General features: G+C 39.2%; 2 protein-coding genes across 2 annotated transcripts in view; both read left to right on the plus strand.

Moving 5' to 3' along the window:
• The window catches only part of dph6 (diphthamine biosynthesis 6), a 55,843-nt gene extending 53,430 nt beyond the window's left edge, over positions 1-2,413 (plus strand). Inside the window, exon 15 of the mRNA XM_046412647.1 lies at positions 400-2,413. Within this exon, the coding sequence (XP_046268603.1) occupies positions 400-518 (119 nt within the window). The 3' untranslated portion in view covers positions 519-2,413. The remainder of the gene's footprint in view (positions 1-399) is intronic.
• A 4,146-nt stretch (positions 2,414-6,559) lies between these two features.
• Positions 6,560-18,665, plus strand: part of aqr (aquarius intron-binding spliceosomal factor) — a 44,434-nt gene continuing 32,328 nt past the window's right edge. Inside the window, exons 1-15 of the mRNA XM_046412374.1 lie at positions 6,560-6,676; positions 7,121-7,222; positions 7,704-7,760; positions 7,952-7,992; positions 8,094-8,129; positions 8,238-8,358; positions 9,090-9,230; positions 10,244-10,312; positions 10,482-10,582; positions 10,694-10,770; positions 11,722-11,786; positions 13,692-13,808; positions 13,916-14,029; positions 14,430-14,533; positions 17,623-17,725. Of these exons, the coding sequence (XP_046268330.1) occupies positions 7,139-7,222; positions 7,704-7,760; positions 7,952-7,992; positions 8,094-8,129; positions 8,238-8,358; positions 9,090-9,230; positions 10,244-10,312; positions 10,482-10,582; positions 10,694-10,770; positions 11,722-11,786; positions 13,692-13,808; positions 13,916-14,029; positions 14,430-14,533; positions 17,623-17,725 (1,230 nt within the window). The 5' untranslated portion in view covers positions 6,560-6,676; positions 7,121-7,138. The remainder of the gene's footprint in view (positions 6,677-7,120; positions 7,223-7,703; positions 7,761-7,951; positions 7,993-8,093; positions 8,130-8,237; positions 8,359-9,089; positions 9,231-10,243; positions 10,313-10,481; positions 10,583-10,693; positions 10,771-11,721; positions 11,787-13,691; positions 13,809-13,915; positions 14,030-14,429; positions 14,534-17,622; positions 17,726-18,665) is intronic.

Consider the following 18,665-nt stretch of genomic DNA (forward strand, 5'->3'; position numbering starts at 1 on the left):
TAGTCCCAACACAGCTTCCTAACATCCCAATACAACAGGAGCACAGGATACATTCCACTAGACCCCCCACCCCCACCCCCACCCCCTTGTCTATGCATTTGGTTGTACATGGCTTTGTGTGTGAGTTTGGAGGAGTTCAGTCCATGCTCACCATATGTTTGCACTGCAGGGAGCTGAATTGTGGGGGTGGCTACAATCTGCCAAGGATTTAAGAATTCCAGTAATTTGTAAACAGGCCAATGTTCCCTGGTCGAAGGGTTAAGTGCTGCCTTTGTCCTGGGATGGCCCCAGTGGGACAGCTATATGAGAACCTAATGTCCAACCCCAGCCAAAGTTCTCACGAAACTAACCCTTCACTCTTCCTTTGTCCTTCTGTCCCTCCCCACCTCTACCTACCAGGACTTGAAGAAAGTTTAAGAAGTTCTCTGGGAGAATCCAGTCCGTCTGTGGCCCTGGTTCCAGTCCTGGACTTGCCTGACGGCCAGATCCTCCACCTGTCCTGCTGGCTCAGCTTATAGAAACACAGCCAGAGTCAACAACCAGACTCCAGTCATCCACAGCACTGGAATTCAGTGGGGATTTTCTGGAGGCGTGACTCTTAATAGCTCCAGCACCTAATGACTTACAACAGGACATCAGCGAATGTGTAAAAGAAAAACTGCTTAACTGCTCAAGAATTTTGACTGTTCATCACTGCTGATTGTGGAAATACAAAGCTGTGTCTGTCTCCGAGTGCTCTGGATGACGTGTGGTTTTGAGGATGTGTTTATTCCACTTCTTATCCGAGAACTTAAGCCAATAATTCACTTTGTCCTCCACTGGTGTTACCACAGCAGCTGTTGTTCTGCCTTGAGATGAGTCCTGTGGAACTTCTGTAAGCTAAAGCTGCATACCAGAAGACAGGAGACCATAGTCTACAAAAAGAGACACCAGCAGTGTCTCATCCCATGAGGCAATAGACTGTATCCCCTGATATCCCACTGTTTCTGGTGGAATTTCTCTTAGCACGCTAACTAACACCCCTCGTAAAGGCCTAGCGCCACTGCTGACACCATCTGTTCAGTTGTAAACCTATAGATTTACTGTGTGACTGGTTTGTGGCTGTGTGTAATGTGTGCGGCTGAGGTGACTGTGTTTCTCCCTCTCATGCTCCATGGGATTCAAGGTGTGTTATTATTGTGTAATAGGCAATCAGTGCAGAGCTCCTGAAAAGATTAAGCCTCTTTATGCTTTCTATTGATTCTAAGGCAACCTGGTTAATAGGAGAGGGACGCTACAACACACAGCTGCAGGGCAGGTGTGTGTTCTGTCTGTGTGTGTGTGTTGGGAGTGTCTGTGGACACAGTGTGTGACGATGTGGGAAGAAAATAACACTATTAACCATTGCTCCTGGAACATTTCTTTTCTCAAAGATCATGAACCGTATTGATGATCTGAGTTGGAATGCATCTTCACTCCGGCTATTCTCTTCATCGCACTTCTTGTGATGGCGGGAGAGCAGAGTAGGCTATTGATCTTCACCCACTGCGATGTTGTTTTGATTGTTGTTATCAAAAATTGAACAATAGAGGCAGCCAATAGAGCCTGAAGATTTTTTATTGAGTGTTGAAAAACACAAACAAGCAATTATTTATGAGAGCAAGCAAGCCCCATAAACTTACAGTGTGTGTTAACGTTCACCTGCTTGATTTCCCTACAAGGAGAGACTGAGGATTTTTGAATGACACAACTGTCCAGAAAGTGTGTGTGTGTGTGGTTTTTTTAATAAAGTTTCAACTTTCATTGTATTTCACCTCAGTCAAATAAATAGACATAAATTTCATCCACAAATATATAATTATACCATTATCCATAAATTTTGCTTTTAAATGGATTGGCAGATTTAGCAATAGCACAGATGTAAAATGTTTGTAGTGTTTTCTTTGTTGGAATTTTTTTTTTTTAATCTCTGAATGTGTCTGATTTCATTCAAACTGAAGACTGAAAATGGAGTAATGACACATGTCTTCCAATGGAAATGTACTAGATTTAAGTATATTATTAAAATTCCCCATTTACAAGACATTTCTTTGTTGTGTTTTGAATTCATGTGTTTTTTTTCCCCTTTCCCTTTGTGGAACAACCATTAAATGACAAAGAGTTCATATGTAACAAGAGTCAGCATTTCAGTAAACACAGAGGAGATTTGCCACTAAAATTCAATGCACGACAAGCACTTGTCTATCACCACTGTAAACATAACATTCTGTCTTTCAGCTGGCATGTTTTTATACAGACACAGGCAAAGCCACAAGTACACCATCACACCCTCACCATAGCCAATGTGATGGCCTATGGCAGACAGACTTCTTTGCGACTTTACCAACGTGTTTCTACACAAAATGAATAAAGACAGGGTGACATTTAGTTCTCATGTGTTTTGTCAAATGTACATTTTCTACCAAGCTGACTTGCGACCACTCTGCAAACAAACTGTCTGTTGTGGCTAACATTGTCCTTTGTGCTCAGTGTACCAGCCTGCGGCCCTTGTCATTGTGGCCTTGCACATGGACTTTAACTGTGTGTTTCTTCCTCCGGGCTAACCAGGCTGATGTGTGTGACTCTCTCCCCATAGCAGTGGGCTACAGTAGGGGAGCCCAGCTCAGGAGCGGCTTCGCTGCACGAGACGCCTCCTGACATTGTGGTCTGTTTGCCTCACTGACTGCGGTTTTGTTTGTTTTCATGTTTGAATCCCTTTTCTGTTTAAAATGTATTGTTTCTTCTTCTCCTGACGTATTATCAAACCATGTCTTCATGAGTGAGTGAAACTTGTTGTGTCTGCTGAACTGGTGAGCCGTCATATGCTATTGAGTGGTGTGTGCTGCCCTCTTGAGGTTGATATAAACTATGCAATTTGAAAGCAGAAGATTTTTAATTACTTTTTTACTGTATTTCAGCTAATATACTCAGTGCCACAATTAAAATATTAAGCCAAAAGGCATTAGAAATGGATGTTTTCACAGTTATCTTTCTCACATATTATATCCCTGAAATAACTGCTTCAGTGCTCAGTGCGCCACGTTAAGAGATTGAAATACTGAATTATTTTCTCAACATTTGACTTTTTTGCTATTTTAATTTTTTCAGAATTGTGAATTAATGCATATCTGTGCAACTGATGTGTGTTTTTGTATTCCTGATGGTCCAGCAATTCAGATAATATTGTAAAATATCTTTGATTTAAAAATTTGTGGAAAATTGTTCCGGCTATCATTCCTCCACTTTCTGTATAATACAGTGCCTTGCGGCATTCTCCACAGAAGACACTTTGACATGTCACAGCTCTGCTGTAAATAATATAAGTAATGATGGCTTTGGTTCACCGTCACACTAATTTTATGAGACACAAAAAGTAAGCAGATCTTTGGATCAAGCAAGAAAAGCAGAAGTGTGACTAATAACATTAACAATGGTTGTGCTTCATGTACTTGTGACAATGTACTAGTGCCCTTGCAAAATGGAAGTACCAGAAACCAGTTTAAAAATTTAAATCTAGGCACAACAAAAATTGCAATTATGTTGTCATCTCTCTGTTTTCCCTGAGAAGTACTGAAGAATTTGTGAAAACATTCTTGTACTTTTCCGAACGTGCCAAAACACAGAGGCAACACTTCAGAGACGGAGACTGTAAATTAACAACACAACTACAACAACACAGCATGAAAGAGAGAACCCCTCTGCTTATAACTCAGAATTGTTTATCCATTTGAGAAATTATAAATTAAGGCTTTGAGAACAAAATGAACATATAGCTAATGATGTCAGTCAGTTAATGGGAGTGCAAACCCACCTGCCAACATCTGCGGATGTTACATTCAGACTTCACTTTTGGAGCCATCTGAGTGTATATATTGAACGTATAGTTAGTCTACTTTTTACACTACATTCACTGTATGCTACACATTTTATTCATATTGTGATACGATGATGTAAAAATCAATTGAGACATGAATGTGTTAACGGACTATGTAAATCCTTCCCTCATTAACATGGGAATGGGTTGGGGAAATCAGCCTGAACATTAAAATTGAATGTGATTTAGGGCTAATTGTATTGTATCACTACGTCTGTATGAGAGACCCAACTCTTTTAATGTTCAAGGCTGTAGTTGGTTAAGCTGCAGTGTCATTTTGTGTTGTAAGCAGGCTTGGTTCTTGCTTTGAAATGTACTTTTAATTACTGAATACAAATTATATCAGAATTTTTGTAATTAGTTTTGTAATATAATCTGCCTACTTTTTGATTATTTCAGGATCAAACATTGAGCAATTTGAAATCTGAGCTCCACAAATATTTTTTTTTCTTTCAAAACATTTGCACGCCAAATACAACGCATACATGTAATGTTCAGCTTTTACAGTTGGTCAAATGAATTTGCCAATACTAAAACAGCACTGGCACAAACTACAGTTTTAGTGCAGTGTGTACTCTATAATATATAAACATTGTATATAAGTTTTTTGTTTTTTTTTTATGAAAGGTCGCATGGAGGACACTAATGAACAAAACGTTCCATTTTAATTTAAATACAAATTAATAAAAACTCATTATTAGGCACAAAAACGTATTAATTAACTAAGTTTAACTTATTAAACTAACTTATTTTGATAGACAGTAGAACATAATTGGCATATTCGTAAAAAGATATTTTTTAAAGTAACTTAAATTTAAAAATTGCCATAAAAAAATTAATCAAGTACTTCTTGATTATATTGACTTAAAAATGACTTTATTTTGTTAATCATCAAATGAAAATAAAAATAGCTGTTTTAGCTAATAGGGCACAGAAAGCAACAGTTTACAATGAGTGTGGTTGTACTAATAAGACTTCAAACTTACATAGTAAGTGCTTTTGTCTGATATTTAAGGGGGTTGTTAGCCAGTTCCTATGTTTATTTGTCATGCCTACACAGTTTACATGTCATTTATGTTTATTTGTTAAATTCCTGTCTTTCCTGTCAATACTTTAATGTTAGTTATCCATCCAAATGTGATATGGGGGTTGACATAGTAACGGTGATGGCATATTGTATTTGTTATATGTATGGAAATAGCTGCACTACTTCTGCAGTAATATAGTATCATAATATAAATATTATCAGAGTAATGGGACCACTCGTCTCCTGTCAGTTTATTGTTGCACTGATTTCCTCCATGCACGCTTTAAGTTTGTGTCTCAAAAACTGTTATTCCACATTACGACGGCATTTTTTATTTATACGGGGCAGAAACACCACTCACTGATCTGCTGGAAAGCATTCAGACGGAAGGTACACTTGAAATCCCATTTAAGTACTGCAAATAAATGTTCACTTTCTGTGGGCACTAAAACGGAAAAGCAGAGGTTTTGTGATGACAGAGAAACTTCAGGACTGCAGCGTTAGTCATTACTTCAACAACGGCTCTCCAGCCATCGCACTCCTGTGAATCACTCTGTGGAATTGAAGCTCCAGTGTGAAATGGGTGTTAACGCTTTGCAGGAACTGAAGAAGACGAAAACCAAGTTGGATACTGTTGTAAAGCCAGAGCAGCCATTAAATACAATTAGTTGGTGTTAAAAATTTGCCACAAGTCAGATGAACACCGCAGCAACACATAAAGTGTTGAAACCATTCCAATGTATGATCTGCAACAGATAATTTCTTTGGAAGTTAATTTAATTTGTCATTGTGAAATTTATGGGAACCAAAATAAGTTGGGAAGTGTTTTCCCGAGTGCCTCTAAATTATAGTTCCAGCCTCTCGTATGTGGGAAAGCATTCAGGCAAGCTACACGTCTGAAAAGCCGTCAAAGAATTCAATATGAGTAAAACTATCCAGATCTGTTAGTCAGCAGGTGGACATCAGAAAACTGAGAATTAAGAGCCAACGGCGGTTTTAGGATACATTAAACTGTTTGCATCCCACCACAGAAAAAAATCTGTGAACACAGACATGAGACAGGATCTTTAAGACAGACTCTTCTAAGAAAAAACGTAGAAAAAAAAGTCAGATATGCTTTAGGAACATTGCATTTCCAGATACGCTCTCCAGTTAGTTGGTCAGTCAGTCTGAGATAAAGACAAACAAAAACACTTTGTTCATTTTCAATTTTGTCCAATGTGAAAACATGGCAGCTCCATCCACATCATTATGAGGACAATGCACACAATGTTGAAATACCATGTCAGCCTAAAGGAATTATTTTATAAAACAACAAATTCAGTTCAGTGGTTGAGAATCAAATGCAGCCAGATACAGATGTAGCCATGATCATGATTTTTCACTAATACGATTTTATTTACTGTGTGTTGGTAAAGTACGTAATATTTATAATAAAGTGGATCTTTGTGTTTTCAGCATTTCCTAAATTAAGTATGGTCTCTCTTAAAGCCTCTTATTAAATGTGTTTGTGCATTTAATTAATATGAACATTTCTTAATTAATTTATAAATATTTTCAAATTTTAATTAAGAGATTTTCTATTGTTCTGTAATTTTTTTCTCTTTCTCTCAAATCTTTCTTAGTAGGAACTAAAGACATGCTTTTGTACTCGGGGACGATTTTAGGTACGTACCCATTCAGGAAGTCAGTCGCATACAGCGCGTTTTGGTTGTGTACATGCTTATCCAACCGTTTGTATTCATGCTGAAATAAAGGTTAGTGAAGTTATTTCATCTTATATTGTACAGGAACGTTATCATTATTTTTTTCGGAGTCATCTCCAACTATTGAGCGCTAATTATTAGCTTCGCTCGGTATCTGATATTTTGAAAAGGCAAACTTAACGTTAACGTTAGTTAACGATAATGTTAGCGGTATTTTCCGATAATAATAATATGTTGTAGCACTTTATTGTACCGATATGACATTTATGAAGGTGCAGACATTTGAGTAGTGTTACGGTAAATTGTGTTTCAACCACTTAACCTGAAGTACTGAAGTTTGCACCGTGCTAGCTAACTTTCTCAGTTCTGTTTCGTATAACGCACGTAGCCCCATATTTTTCAGACTGGATCCCAGATCTAATAACTAACATAAAATTTTAAGTGAATGAGTAGCTATCGTTACTTTGATATCGTGCCTTATCTTTGCTTTGACAGCCATTGTAGCTGCTTGCGATGGCCACCACGGAGAAAGAAACCCCCGCTAAAAAGGCTGCAGCGCCCTCGGTGTCTCAGATTAATGCGGAATATGTCACACAGGTAATCATCGATTACGTATGGTTAGTTAAACTGCATATTAAGTCAAACACTGTGTGCTGAAACAGGTTTTCCTTTGCTGCTCTCATGCTGAGTACAGAAAGATCTCCTCAGTCACTTTTTGTCATTATCATGTCATTGAACTGAGAAGCCTTTTAGAGGAACCTGAATTGCGCTAGAACATTAGCCTAATATGTCCTGTGTTGTCCTACTATCGTAAAATCATTTGCCCCCAAACGGGTGGAGTGTACCTGTGAAGTGTTGTGGATCATATGATGTTCAGTCTAGATTGAAGAATCTTCCATTGTCTTTAGAATTTGTTGTTTGGAGAGTATAGATCCAAAACAGAACCCACAATTGTGTATATGTGTACCTTTAACCCACACACAGAACCTTGTAATGCGTCATTTGTGCCAACTTATCTGTTGCTTGAAGAACTTTTCATTCTGCCATATTGACTACTATTGATGTTTTTTCCTCCCAGTTGGCTAATAAATATTGGGCTCCTCATGCAAAGAATAAACTACCATTTGACCCTAAGGTGAGTGATATCCATTTGTGTGTCGGTTCTAACCAAAATGCGTTTAATTGTTTTGTTAGATATCATAAAATTGTAAAGAGGTGTTTAGGGCTGTTTTTCCCAATCGTGGAACTTTGCTTAAACACATTTTATTTTGTTGAGGTGTTCCCCTCAACCCCTGAGAATTTGAACACACTTTGCTGTTTGTTTAGGTGATGGAAGATGTTTACGATAAAGAGATTCTCAAGTCCAAGTAAGTAAATAAATAGCATATTTGACTTAAATGTCTGTATTTAATCCAGTGAACACATTTATACCCGATTACCTTATGTTTTTTTTCTTGTATGTTCTCAGATTTGCCATCAGGAAAATTATGCTTCTTGAGTTCAGGTGGGATATGTCACTTGTTGTTCTTCATTTTTATTAAGCCTTAATGAATAAAATGTGGCCACACAGCTAAGTGAATAGATAATCATCCATTAATTTCTCATCTTTCAGCCAGTATCTTGAGAACTACCTGTGGGTGAACTACTCTCCTGAGGTGTCTAGCAATGCCTACCTCATGTCCATTTGTTGCATTGTCAACGAGAAATTTAGAGAGAACGTCCCAGCATGGGAGGTAAGAAATGCCGTACCTCATTTAAGTTCACTGCATGGTAACCTTAGCCATATAGCCATATTTAGAAAGATTTCTTTAAAGGAACAGTTCACTCTAAATCAAAAATACACGTTTTCCCTCTTACCTGTAGTGCTGTTTATAAATTTAGATTGAATTGAGTTTGGGCTGAGTTTTGGAGATAACAGCTGTAGAGATGTCTGCCTTGTCTTGAATATAAAGAAATTAGGCAGCACTGTAGTTGTGGTGCATATACATATACATTTAAAAAAGTCAACAGCACTGCTTCTTTTCAGAAGTAGCTATCTTAAATGGCAAGCCTCTCATCTCATCCAGTAGATGCAATTTTTTCCTTTTGCGTGATACAGAAAGAAAATTGTTTCTACATGAAACAGCACCCATCAAGAGCAGTTTTGAGAATTTCCCCACTGTGGGACTAATAAAGGTTTATCTTATCTTGAACAACAGGTCAGGATTTTTGCAAAGCACTTTTTTTTACGGGGCTTTGGGCACCTCAAGCCATATTCAAGAGAAGGCAGACATCTTTACAGCTGATATTTCCAGAATTTAGCAGCTCTCATCAAACTGGTCGAGACAGATTTAGACAAAATTAGCCTAAATGTTCAATTTTTAGAGAGAACTGTCACTTTCAGCCTCTGTGTTCATCAACTCTGCCGCTTCCATTCAGACTCATGGCTTTCAGCAACACTGTTTTATCATTTGACATGCATCAGGTGTTCAAGAAGGAGCCCAGCCATTTCCCTTTCTTCTTCAAATGTGTGATGGAAGCTGTACTGGCAGGCGATGAAGCTGGCCTTAGTTTAAAGGAACAAACCGTGCTACTGGTTTTCCTGGACCACTGTTTCAACAGTCTGGTGTGTACCACTACACTGATCTCTATATGTCACTTTGGAAGTTCTGGGAGGCTGTTATGCTGTCACTTACTGGGTCAATGAGGATGTTTATTTTCATGTCAGTGCCTTGACCACTGGGAGTACAAAATGCAGGGTATTTTGATTGCTGTATTTACATACTTTAAACTTAGAGGGTTTCTCAAATAAACTTTGTTTAAACAGATTTATTTAAAGTTCTGTAATGGTTATTGCAGCATTGTTAAAGCAAAGAGCAGCCATTTCACATTTTACCACAAAATCAGAGTTTCTAGACATGGTAAGAGTGTTCATTAGTGTACATCTTCATAAAATAATAATTAGGATGCTAAGCCTAAGGTAAAAAATACAGTTAGGAATGAGAACACAGTGTTAGCTTACTTCAGAGGCATATTCTTTTGCTATTTTCAAAGGCTGATAACCACTTAAATTATCTCAAAAATGCAATAGGTCTAATCATGATGTTAGCCATTCTGTCATATTCCAAATACTATTAAGTAGGAATATACATGAGAATTTGAATAATCTGGGTTTGATCTTAAACTTATGTTCTTATGTGTTATATTTTCTTGAAGATGTATGCGGAAATGTGGGCAGTTACTTGTAATGTCCACTAGGTGGCAGTAGTAGACTGAGCAGTACAACTTGGGTCAGTTCCCATCCCTGTGCATCCAGTAAAGCCGCATTAAACCACAGGGAAGCACTGCAGCTGTTACACTTTAAAAGTCTGCTGTGATAGCCTGCTGCACTTTGATTGTATCCTATAAAGGCCTCTAAATATTTTAGTAGCAGACTTTTATTATGAGCCGATGTGTAATAAAAAACTGTCACATACAGTGCACCATTTTGAACTCTCTCTCTCTCTCTCTCTCTCTCTCTCTCTCTCTCTCTCTCTCTCTCTCTCTCTCTCTTTTTCTCTCTTTCTCTATCTGATGTATAGTAAAAAAAAAATGTCACATAATGTTTACGTTTTGAAAACTCTCCCCCCTCCCCTCTAGGAGGTAGATTTGATCAGAGAGCAGGTGCAGCAGCTCATCTCTCTGCCCATGTGGATGTGCCTCCTACCAGTAAGATGTCAACCTATTACTTAAATAAAGTTTTTTTTTTTTCTGGTGGTTACTGGCTCGCACCAAATAATGACTTTTGATAATTTAGCAGGAAGGATTTGCCTCCTTGCTATGACACTAATCCTGAGGTAAAAATTGACTGTTACTAATTTATCTGTCATGTTTGCAGTCCAGACTCCAGCAAGAGCTGAAGAAAGTTCCAAAGCTGCAGAAGTTCTGGAATCTAATCAAGAAGAAGTTTGATAAGATGGACGCTGACGCAGCCGAACAGTAATATATTTTTTGCTCGAGTGTTCAGATATATACAGACTAGGAGATTATATCTTGTACCATATGAGTTTTTAATCTTTTTCTGACTTGCTTCCTTTGTGTCCTCCTCAGGGCAAAAAGAGAGAGGACCTTCCTCTCAGCTCTTATTAAAAAGTTTCGTGGAGTTCTCACGTCAATCCCACCAACAGGTAAATGGGGGGAAAAAATAAGTTATTTCCCTTGGGATTTCACAGTGTTGTATGCAACTTCTTCTCATGGAAGTAATTCAGTAAGAAGAAAGCCCATTAGCTCTTGGTCCTGTTTCAATAATGATAAAAAAATGGTGCATCCCTGGTGTAGATTTCCATATATTGAGTAATTAATGATCCTGATGACTCTCCCTTTGACTTTGGTCCTCAAGTCTTTGAGTGTGTTCTTGCTACCTTTCCCCATATGATTAATGTACGTAGGCTTTTCTAGAGCTTGCAGAGTGTGAGAAAGCACATCTCCAGTCCTGGGCCACGTTACCTTTATGAAACACTGTATTATCTCTTTTCATCACTATTTAGTTGCAGGACCCCCTCCTTTCTTTTCAAGTCGTGTAGCAGCCGAAGGAGCATGTGCTCCAGCTGCCATATAGCCACTGGCACAGACTACTGTGTTGTAATGCAGGCCGACATGGAGACCCCCCACCTGAATGCTAAAAACAGAACATGTGTATTCTGTGTTTAGGTAGAATTCAAAGCTGACAGAGTAGATTACAATCGTAAGCTCAGCAGGATCCACATCACTCTAATGTTTGCTGCATGCACCAACTTTAATTGCACACACACACACACACACACACACACACACTGACATGCTTAATGAGGCCTGATTTCCCAGCATGCTGCTGTGCCAGCAATGCAGTATCTCATAGTGAGGCTTGCACACTCAGTATGGCACCTCAGAGTTGTTCACATGTGTTCTCTGTCCTCATATCCCTGGTGATAACTACACTACCTCCTTTCTAGTACAACATCTTGTTGTTCCCCATCTTTTTTTGGCTTTGCGTGTTCATATGGTTACATCTGCTTGTCTGTCAGATTGTATTTGTCATTGACAACATGCATTCTCTGATCTGATGTGAAATGCCAATTTCCATGCTTTCTTTTCCATAGGGCCTGTGTGCATGGACAGAGTCCATTACTGTGAGAGATTCATTGAACTCATGATTGATTTGGAGGTAAGATGCTTTCTTTGCAATTTTTGCACCCAAATAGGACTGCTAAATTTAAATTTTTACAGTGCAAGGTGGTGCACTTAGTGATCACAAAGGCTGGTCAGAAACTCAGTTCTGTTGTGTATTTATGCAGCATTTTCCCCCAGTTTCCTTGTGGAGTATTCCCAGTGTTAAACAATTATTTAATGAAAAGCACATTTGCTCTGTATTATTATATGTCACACCTTTAACTTTAATTTTTTTGCTGTGTGCTGTCACCTGTGGATTTGAGATAAATGTTTTACTGGTGAAATACAAAGTGAATGAGTACAGATCATAGTAGTTCAATCCAACAAGTCGAATTGTACTATTTGTCTTGTCAACTGGTTTTTACTTGCTGAGACTGGCTGATGTGCAGGTCTACCCAAGTGGGAACAAACCTACTGTGCATTTGGATGAGCACCGATGGTTTAACGCATGTCACCTAAGATATCTGTTCCTACACAACAGAGAGCAAAACTTCTAGTTGCTTGCTGCTGGGTCTATTTTGCATTGTGACACATGCTGCGTTTCCAGTCACCTCAGTTAAGACTTGGCATTTTCAGGGTGTTGAAATAACTCATAAAAAAGAGAAACCTTGATGGACTAACATCATATTGGTTTATTTAAAAAAATATTAATTAAGGAAAATAAAATTTGACAGTTTTACATAGGCGACCTTGCCAGTTAGGTGTTCTAAGTGAAGACACAATGTCACATGAGATTGTTGCTCCTGCTGCCTGTGCAGTTCTCCTCTTACTAGCAGGGGAACTCAATAGATTTGATCTGGCTGCCTGCTGACAGGCCAGCCTTGCTGTTTTCTGGCAGCGGCTAGTGGCCGACCAGCTGACGGTCTCTAGAGACATCTTCTGTCCTTCAGTGCTATCCTTTTACAAAGCCTCAGTTGCTTGAAATCCATACTTCCCCTCTCTGATGATGACCTGGAAATTAATGCAGGGAAAAAAGATCCCCTGCTTTCATGCCTGTTTCATGCTGGCTGTCAGGACTGTGTTTAGATCAAAGATGGCTGCTGGATATAAAGGTATCTCTTCTCCTAGCGTTTAGGTATCACTCGCTACACCTGCTGCCTTTGATGAGCAGTTTTGAGTGAATAAAGTAATAGATATTTTGTTTTCTTGGCATTATGCAATTCAGTATTCCATTTCATATGCTGTTACAGTGCAGCCTTTTTTTCTGGGTAGTTCTTTTTCAGCCTCCATAATGTGATAGATTGAACTTTTCTGTTTGCACCAGTCATTCTCTCAGACTGTTCAGCATGTTCATTATTTCTATATTCCAAGCAAAGTAGCTCTGTTAGCTCTATTATCTCTGGTATCCTTTGACAGGTTTCCTCTTTACTTACTTTGCTGTCATGTTCGTGTGCTGCAAAAAGCAGATAAAAAAAAAATGTTTATAGAAGTAGCTGAACTGTCTTTTTCACATCTCACTGTCAGCTTGCCTTAATGGATGCTGCTCTATCATCCCTTTCAAAATAACCTCAAGACAAGAAAAGACCATGGATCAATAAGAAGTATGGATAACCATGGTCCAGATTCTGGGAAATGTGGTTGTTGTTGAGTCATTCGATTCTTTTGACCCCTGAGAGGCGTCTATTCATACAGTACCCGATTCCTTTTATCTGGGATGGCGACACATCAGACCAATAGTGTGTGTGTTGCTATTTAGTCCTGTAAATCTAACAATTTTGGCTCATCATTCTTGAGTTATTTTGGTCCTGGTTCCCACTGAAATACAATTTGCCCCTACGTGTTTGTCAGTAGTTCCCATAAAGTTACATCCGGTTGTTTAGAGAACTTAAAGGTCTGTCATTTTTGTCACAACTGTAAACATATTGTCGAATGCTGTAAACATGGTGTCTTGTGTGTCTAGGCCCTGCTGCCTACCAGGCGTTGGTTCAACACTGTGCTGGATGACTCTCACTTGGTGGTCAGCTGCAACTTGTCCAGCCTCACTCAGAGAGAAAAGGAGGGGCACCTCTTCTGCCAGGTACAATACAACTACAAGGAAATGTATGCATGTGCATTTGAAGACTGTATGTAAGCACATTGAGAAAGGATGTGTCTGTTACTTGTATCATTGTCTCCTCTGTGTAGTTGTTGGACATGCTGAAGTTCTACACAGGCTTTGAGATCAGTGACCAGACAGGAAATGCCCTGACGGAGAAAGAGATGACCACTCTGCACTATGACCAAATCACCTCTCTGCAGGTAAATAATGTACAGGAAGAGATGGTTATGCTGTGGCATATCTCTCTGACCTGCGTGCTTTGGTTCTGCTTTTTTTTTTTCCACCGAAGGTGCTCAGGATGTTCTTCATTGATCCCTTGTTATTATTGTGCCTCTGGAGTACATGAGCGATGAAAGTGTGAGCATGAATTGGAAAAAATACAAAACAATATTGCCAGCTACCAAATCTGATTTTCATAGCTGTGAGATAATAAGGATTTTCTCTTTTTTTTATTATGTTTTTCTGTAATCATTTTGAGTCACTTATCCTGGTCAAGGTAATGTAGTATATGCAGCCATGAGCATATTTTTACAGTGAAGTTGTGTTTTTTGAACATCGGTCTGAGTGTTTTGCTCTGTGTTTTTTTTTTCTGTTTTGCAGAGGGCAGCTTTTGCTCACTTCCCAGACTTGCAAGACTTTGCTCTGTCCAATGTAGCAGCAGTAGACACTCGAGAGTCCTTGACCAAACACTTTGGGCATCTCAGGTAAATCAAAACATCCGCAATGAATCATGAACAACTTGTGTGCTTGCAGCATGTCAATGAACAGATGGAGAGTTGTGGTGGGAGAGTATGCATGATTGGACTGAGTACAGTGAGAGTGAACTGTGAAATTCTGTAGCAAAGTGTTGTTTAAGCTAACAGGAAACCTTCCTGGTGTGTAAATGTATGGTGTATCTATCTAGAGGTGGTTGAGCTTGAATTCTTTTTACCATTCTGCCTCATGTACAGGTAATAATCAAAAATTTTATATATACATATGTAACATCTTTCATAGATAAAATGCTGCTCAAAGTTGCTTCACAAAAAAGAAAACAAAAACAAATTAAAGTATATCAAAGTAGATGAAGCAAAAACACAAGTATATTTTCTGCATTTACTTTTATGTCCTTATGAAAACATAACTTATCAAATCACAATGAGTTGCACACAAACAGGCCCTCCAGAAATGCATTGGCAGAGGTTTATCTAATCACCACAACATATAAGTCCCAGTTAACGAACAGGCCCACACAGGCAGACTACATGTCTGGCGGCATAGCATCAGCACTACCATAGCTGCCTGGCTTCCCTGCTAAATGGCAGCTAGTGAGCCCTTGAACAGGCAGCTGGTACCAGCCAGAGAGAGCGGCACGCCTCATTAACTTAATCGATTTGCAGTGGCTTGAGAATAAACTCTTTGAACAGCTGTGTTTGTCAGATCATATTAGCTTGCCAAAGAGCCAAAAAGCGTCCTTGCTTTGATGAACTGGCCTGTATGTGTGTGTGTGTGTGTGTTTCTTTTCTTTACGTGCACACATGTGTGAATTGAATCGAAAAGACATTCATTTCTTGTTAATTTTTAATTACTTTGTGGTTTCTAAGCTTACTTGGCATTTGATTTTCGAATTAAATTTTGAATTTATTCACTCAAGCTTTTAGAAGCTATTTCAGTCATTTTGTTTTGAGTTTACAACATGCTCTCAGTGAGTGACTGATTACTGATTTCTTTGTACAGTATGTGATGTCTTTAGTTGTCATAATTGCTCAGAGGTGACGTGTTGGAACAACACGAAATTCCTCTTTGCAGTTGATGTTTGCATATCTATCACCTTTTCCGTAGTGGATTATAAATGCTTGAAATCCACACTAAGTTTCTTTGAGTCAGGCAGAGGGTTATGAGCTGAGCTGAGCTGAATCAGGTAAAGACTTAGCTGAATTTCATTTCATGTATTCCTAGCGGCTCTGCTTCTTTTCCCATGATTAACGTTTTGAATATAGCAGGGACTGCATTGTTCCCTGCTCCACAACTGTCACCAAAGCAGCTCCTGGGTAACTCCAAATATGCCGATCAGATTTAACGAGGCACTTTTCATCCAAACAACTCACGCTAATGCCAGTTTATTCCAGCTGCACTACCCACGGGCTAAGCTCCCAGTCACCCGCCGCTCCGAATTTATCCGCTAAGTCCCCCAAACACACAAACGCAGCATTATTGCATAGCCTGCCCACACGTGTGCGTACCCCTTTTTCTCTCTCTCTCTCTCTCCCTCTCTCTCTCTCTCTCTCTCACACACACACACACACACACACAGACACACAGGCAGACACGTCTTACAGTTACATAAAATGCATTGAGTGTCATTTCAGGCCAAAAATGAATTGACTACAAGATCAAAGAGTATGCATCACTTTGAAATGCTAGAAGAAATTGAACAGAGTCATCACTACTGGAAGTATCAAAATAATTGCTGTAATTAGTTCTGTGGATTAGTTCTTCAGCATGGGCCTGTCATTGGAAAGGGTGTTTAGATTTTATCAATTCCACTTTTCATTGAATCCTAGTTGAAGCCACAAAAAACAGTTTGTTGTTGTTTTCTGTTTTTCCTTTTGTTTGATTCAATAGCTTGTCAGGCTTGTGATGTCTCACGTTGTGGTTGTGTATACACAACTGTCTAGCTGGCTGAATGAAATTGCCTTTGACTGACTAGCTAATATCTTCAGTAATTGCTCTTTGCTGAAGTGATGAAATTACACGTTATTATGAATAAAGCTGCTGTTCAGTGGCTTACCCAAAATCTGAACAAAGGTCAAGATGGCCTTCACCCTTTAGAGTAACCTTATTGTAGACCAGTTTTTATTATGTCCCCATCCTTACCTTACCCTGCCAGTAACTCAGCTGTCAGTCATGACCTGGTCCAGTCATCTCCATTACTCAGAGTGACTTGTTGTGTTGCTGTTATTTTGTTGCTAAGGGAAGGAATGTCCACATGACCTATGCCAGGTCATCCACTGGGCCACCAGACTGCAACCTTGGCAGAATTGCCACCCCATTGCCCAAGCGTGGCATCACAAGTAGCAGAATGCTTGCACATACACGGACACAGTCGGTCAGCGCCACGTGTGGCTGTCAAGAGCTGTCACAGTGTGTTCAGGCCCTGTCCTTCGTTGTGTACCAGACCCTGGCTTTGTCACAGTGTGTCAGCCTGATTAAAACAGGTCTGTATGCAGAGAGCCATGCCTCAGCTTTCTGAGACGGAGATTGGCTTGATTTTCATAATCCCGTCACATCAGTGCTCCCCAGCCCCTTAACGCACACATGCTGACAGAGCAGGAGTGCGGTGTCAAAGAAGTATTGCTTTGTGCCGCAGTGCTAACAAGCGTAAAGGATTTGACTGTGTATCTTCACACAAATGGTGGTGTCACTGCTGTCATTTAAATTTTTTTTCTCAGATGGCAGGTAGTGTCCCAAAGAAAGGCTGGACCTAAACATGATTTCCTTTTATGGATATGATACCCCCAAAGTACTGATATTTTTATCAATGAAATATGCATCCAAAAGCCGCAACATTAAAACCACTGACAGGTGAAGGGAATAAAATTTCTACAATGCAATGTAAAGATATGATTTACATGATACTGATACATGTGGCTGATCGATATAAATAGACATCAAATTGTATCTCTCCTAATCATTACCAAATTACCAAATCTTTGGACAGCAGTTGGTTATTATGTGCTTATTGTCATCTAAATATATCATTTACAAATGCAAATTTTCTAGCTGACTAACCACTTATCATCTTTCTCTGTAGTCCCAATTCACTCCACAAGGTGGCGTCATATCTGTGTCTGTTGCCAGAGCTCCCTGAGGGTCAAGACACCACCTATGAGAAAGAGGTTCTCCTTGAGCTGCTGGTAAGTGCAGTCTTGGCTTTCAAGAAATTGACTGTGAACATATTTGAATTTTTAAGGCTTGGTGACAAAAATCTGCCAGTATAAAGAATAATATATACATTATAAAGAATAATCTTTTACATCTGGAACAGTAAAGTTTTGAATGGAAATGCAGACACAGACCAGTGTGAAATATGGATTGTAATCTTATGGGGATCCAGACTTTCTGGTTCAAATTTCTAAACTTCAACCATGTTTACTGCTGAATATGATCCTGTTCCTGTCTGTACGTAAATTATTTAAATATTTTCCCATATAATATTTAGTGCTTCAGACATTTTAATTCATTAGATGGAAATTGTTTAGTTGTATGAGGGGAATTAAACAATATTTCAGGCACTATGTACTGCCAACTGGCAGTGTAGAAGATGAGTAATTGGTGTTGGTGCACCTCTACAAACAATGTAGGTGCACCGTTATTTTCCAGAACAATAGCTGGACAGTCAGCGCTACTGCATAATAGTTTTTGTGTTTCTCATTTCGAAGTAAATTAATTTATGCTCTTGACCTTGGTATACATGTGCTATTCTCTCTTCACTGCCTGCCCCTCTTGAATTTGCCTTCTAATCTAGTTACTGCTTTCTGTGGGCGTTTGTGTGGCGTTGGGTGAATTGAAGACACTGCTGATGAGATAGATGTTTTTGCCCCCATTTTTTTTTTTTCCAAATATCCCTTGAAAGGCTAGAGCTAGTTTGATTGTGTGCTCTGGTCCCCTTCCCTCGCTCTCCCAATTTTCATTTTTTAAACCCCTCCAGAAAACTACTGGCCCTTGTCTTGCTACTTTCCCCAATACACACACATGTACTGTAGACCTCTTCATCAAAGGGGGTGTTTCAAGGCTGTCCGGCGGTTATTCATAATTAACCACTCAGACCCTCCCCAGGTCCTCTCTGAGAAGCGA

This window comes from Scatophagus argus, chromosome 15 (genome assembly GCF_020382885.2).
Source record: "Scatophagus argus isolate fScaArg1 chromosome 15, fScaArg1.pri, whole genome shotgun sequence".
NCBI classification, from domain to species: domain Eukaryota; kingdom Metazoa; phylum Chordata; class Actinopteri; family Scatophagidae; genus Scatophagus; species Scatophagus argus.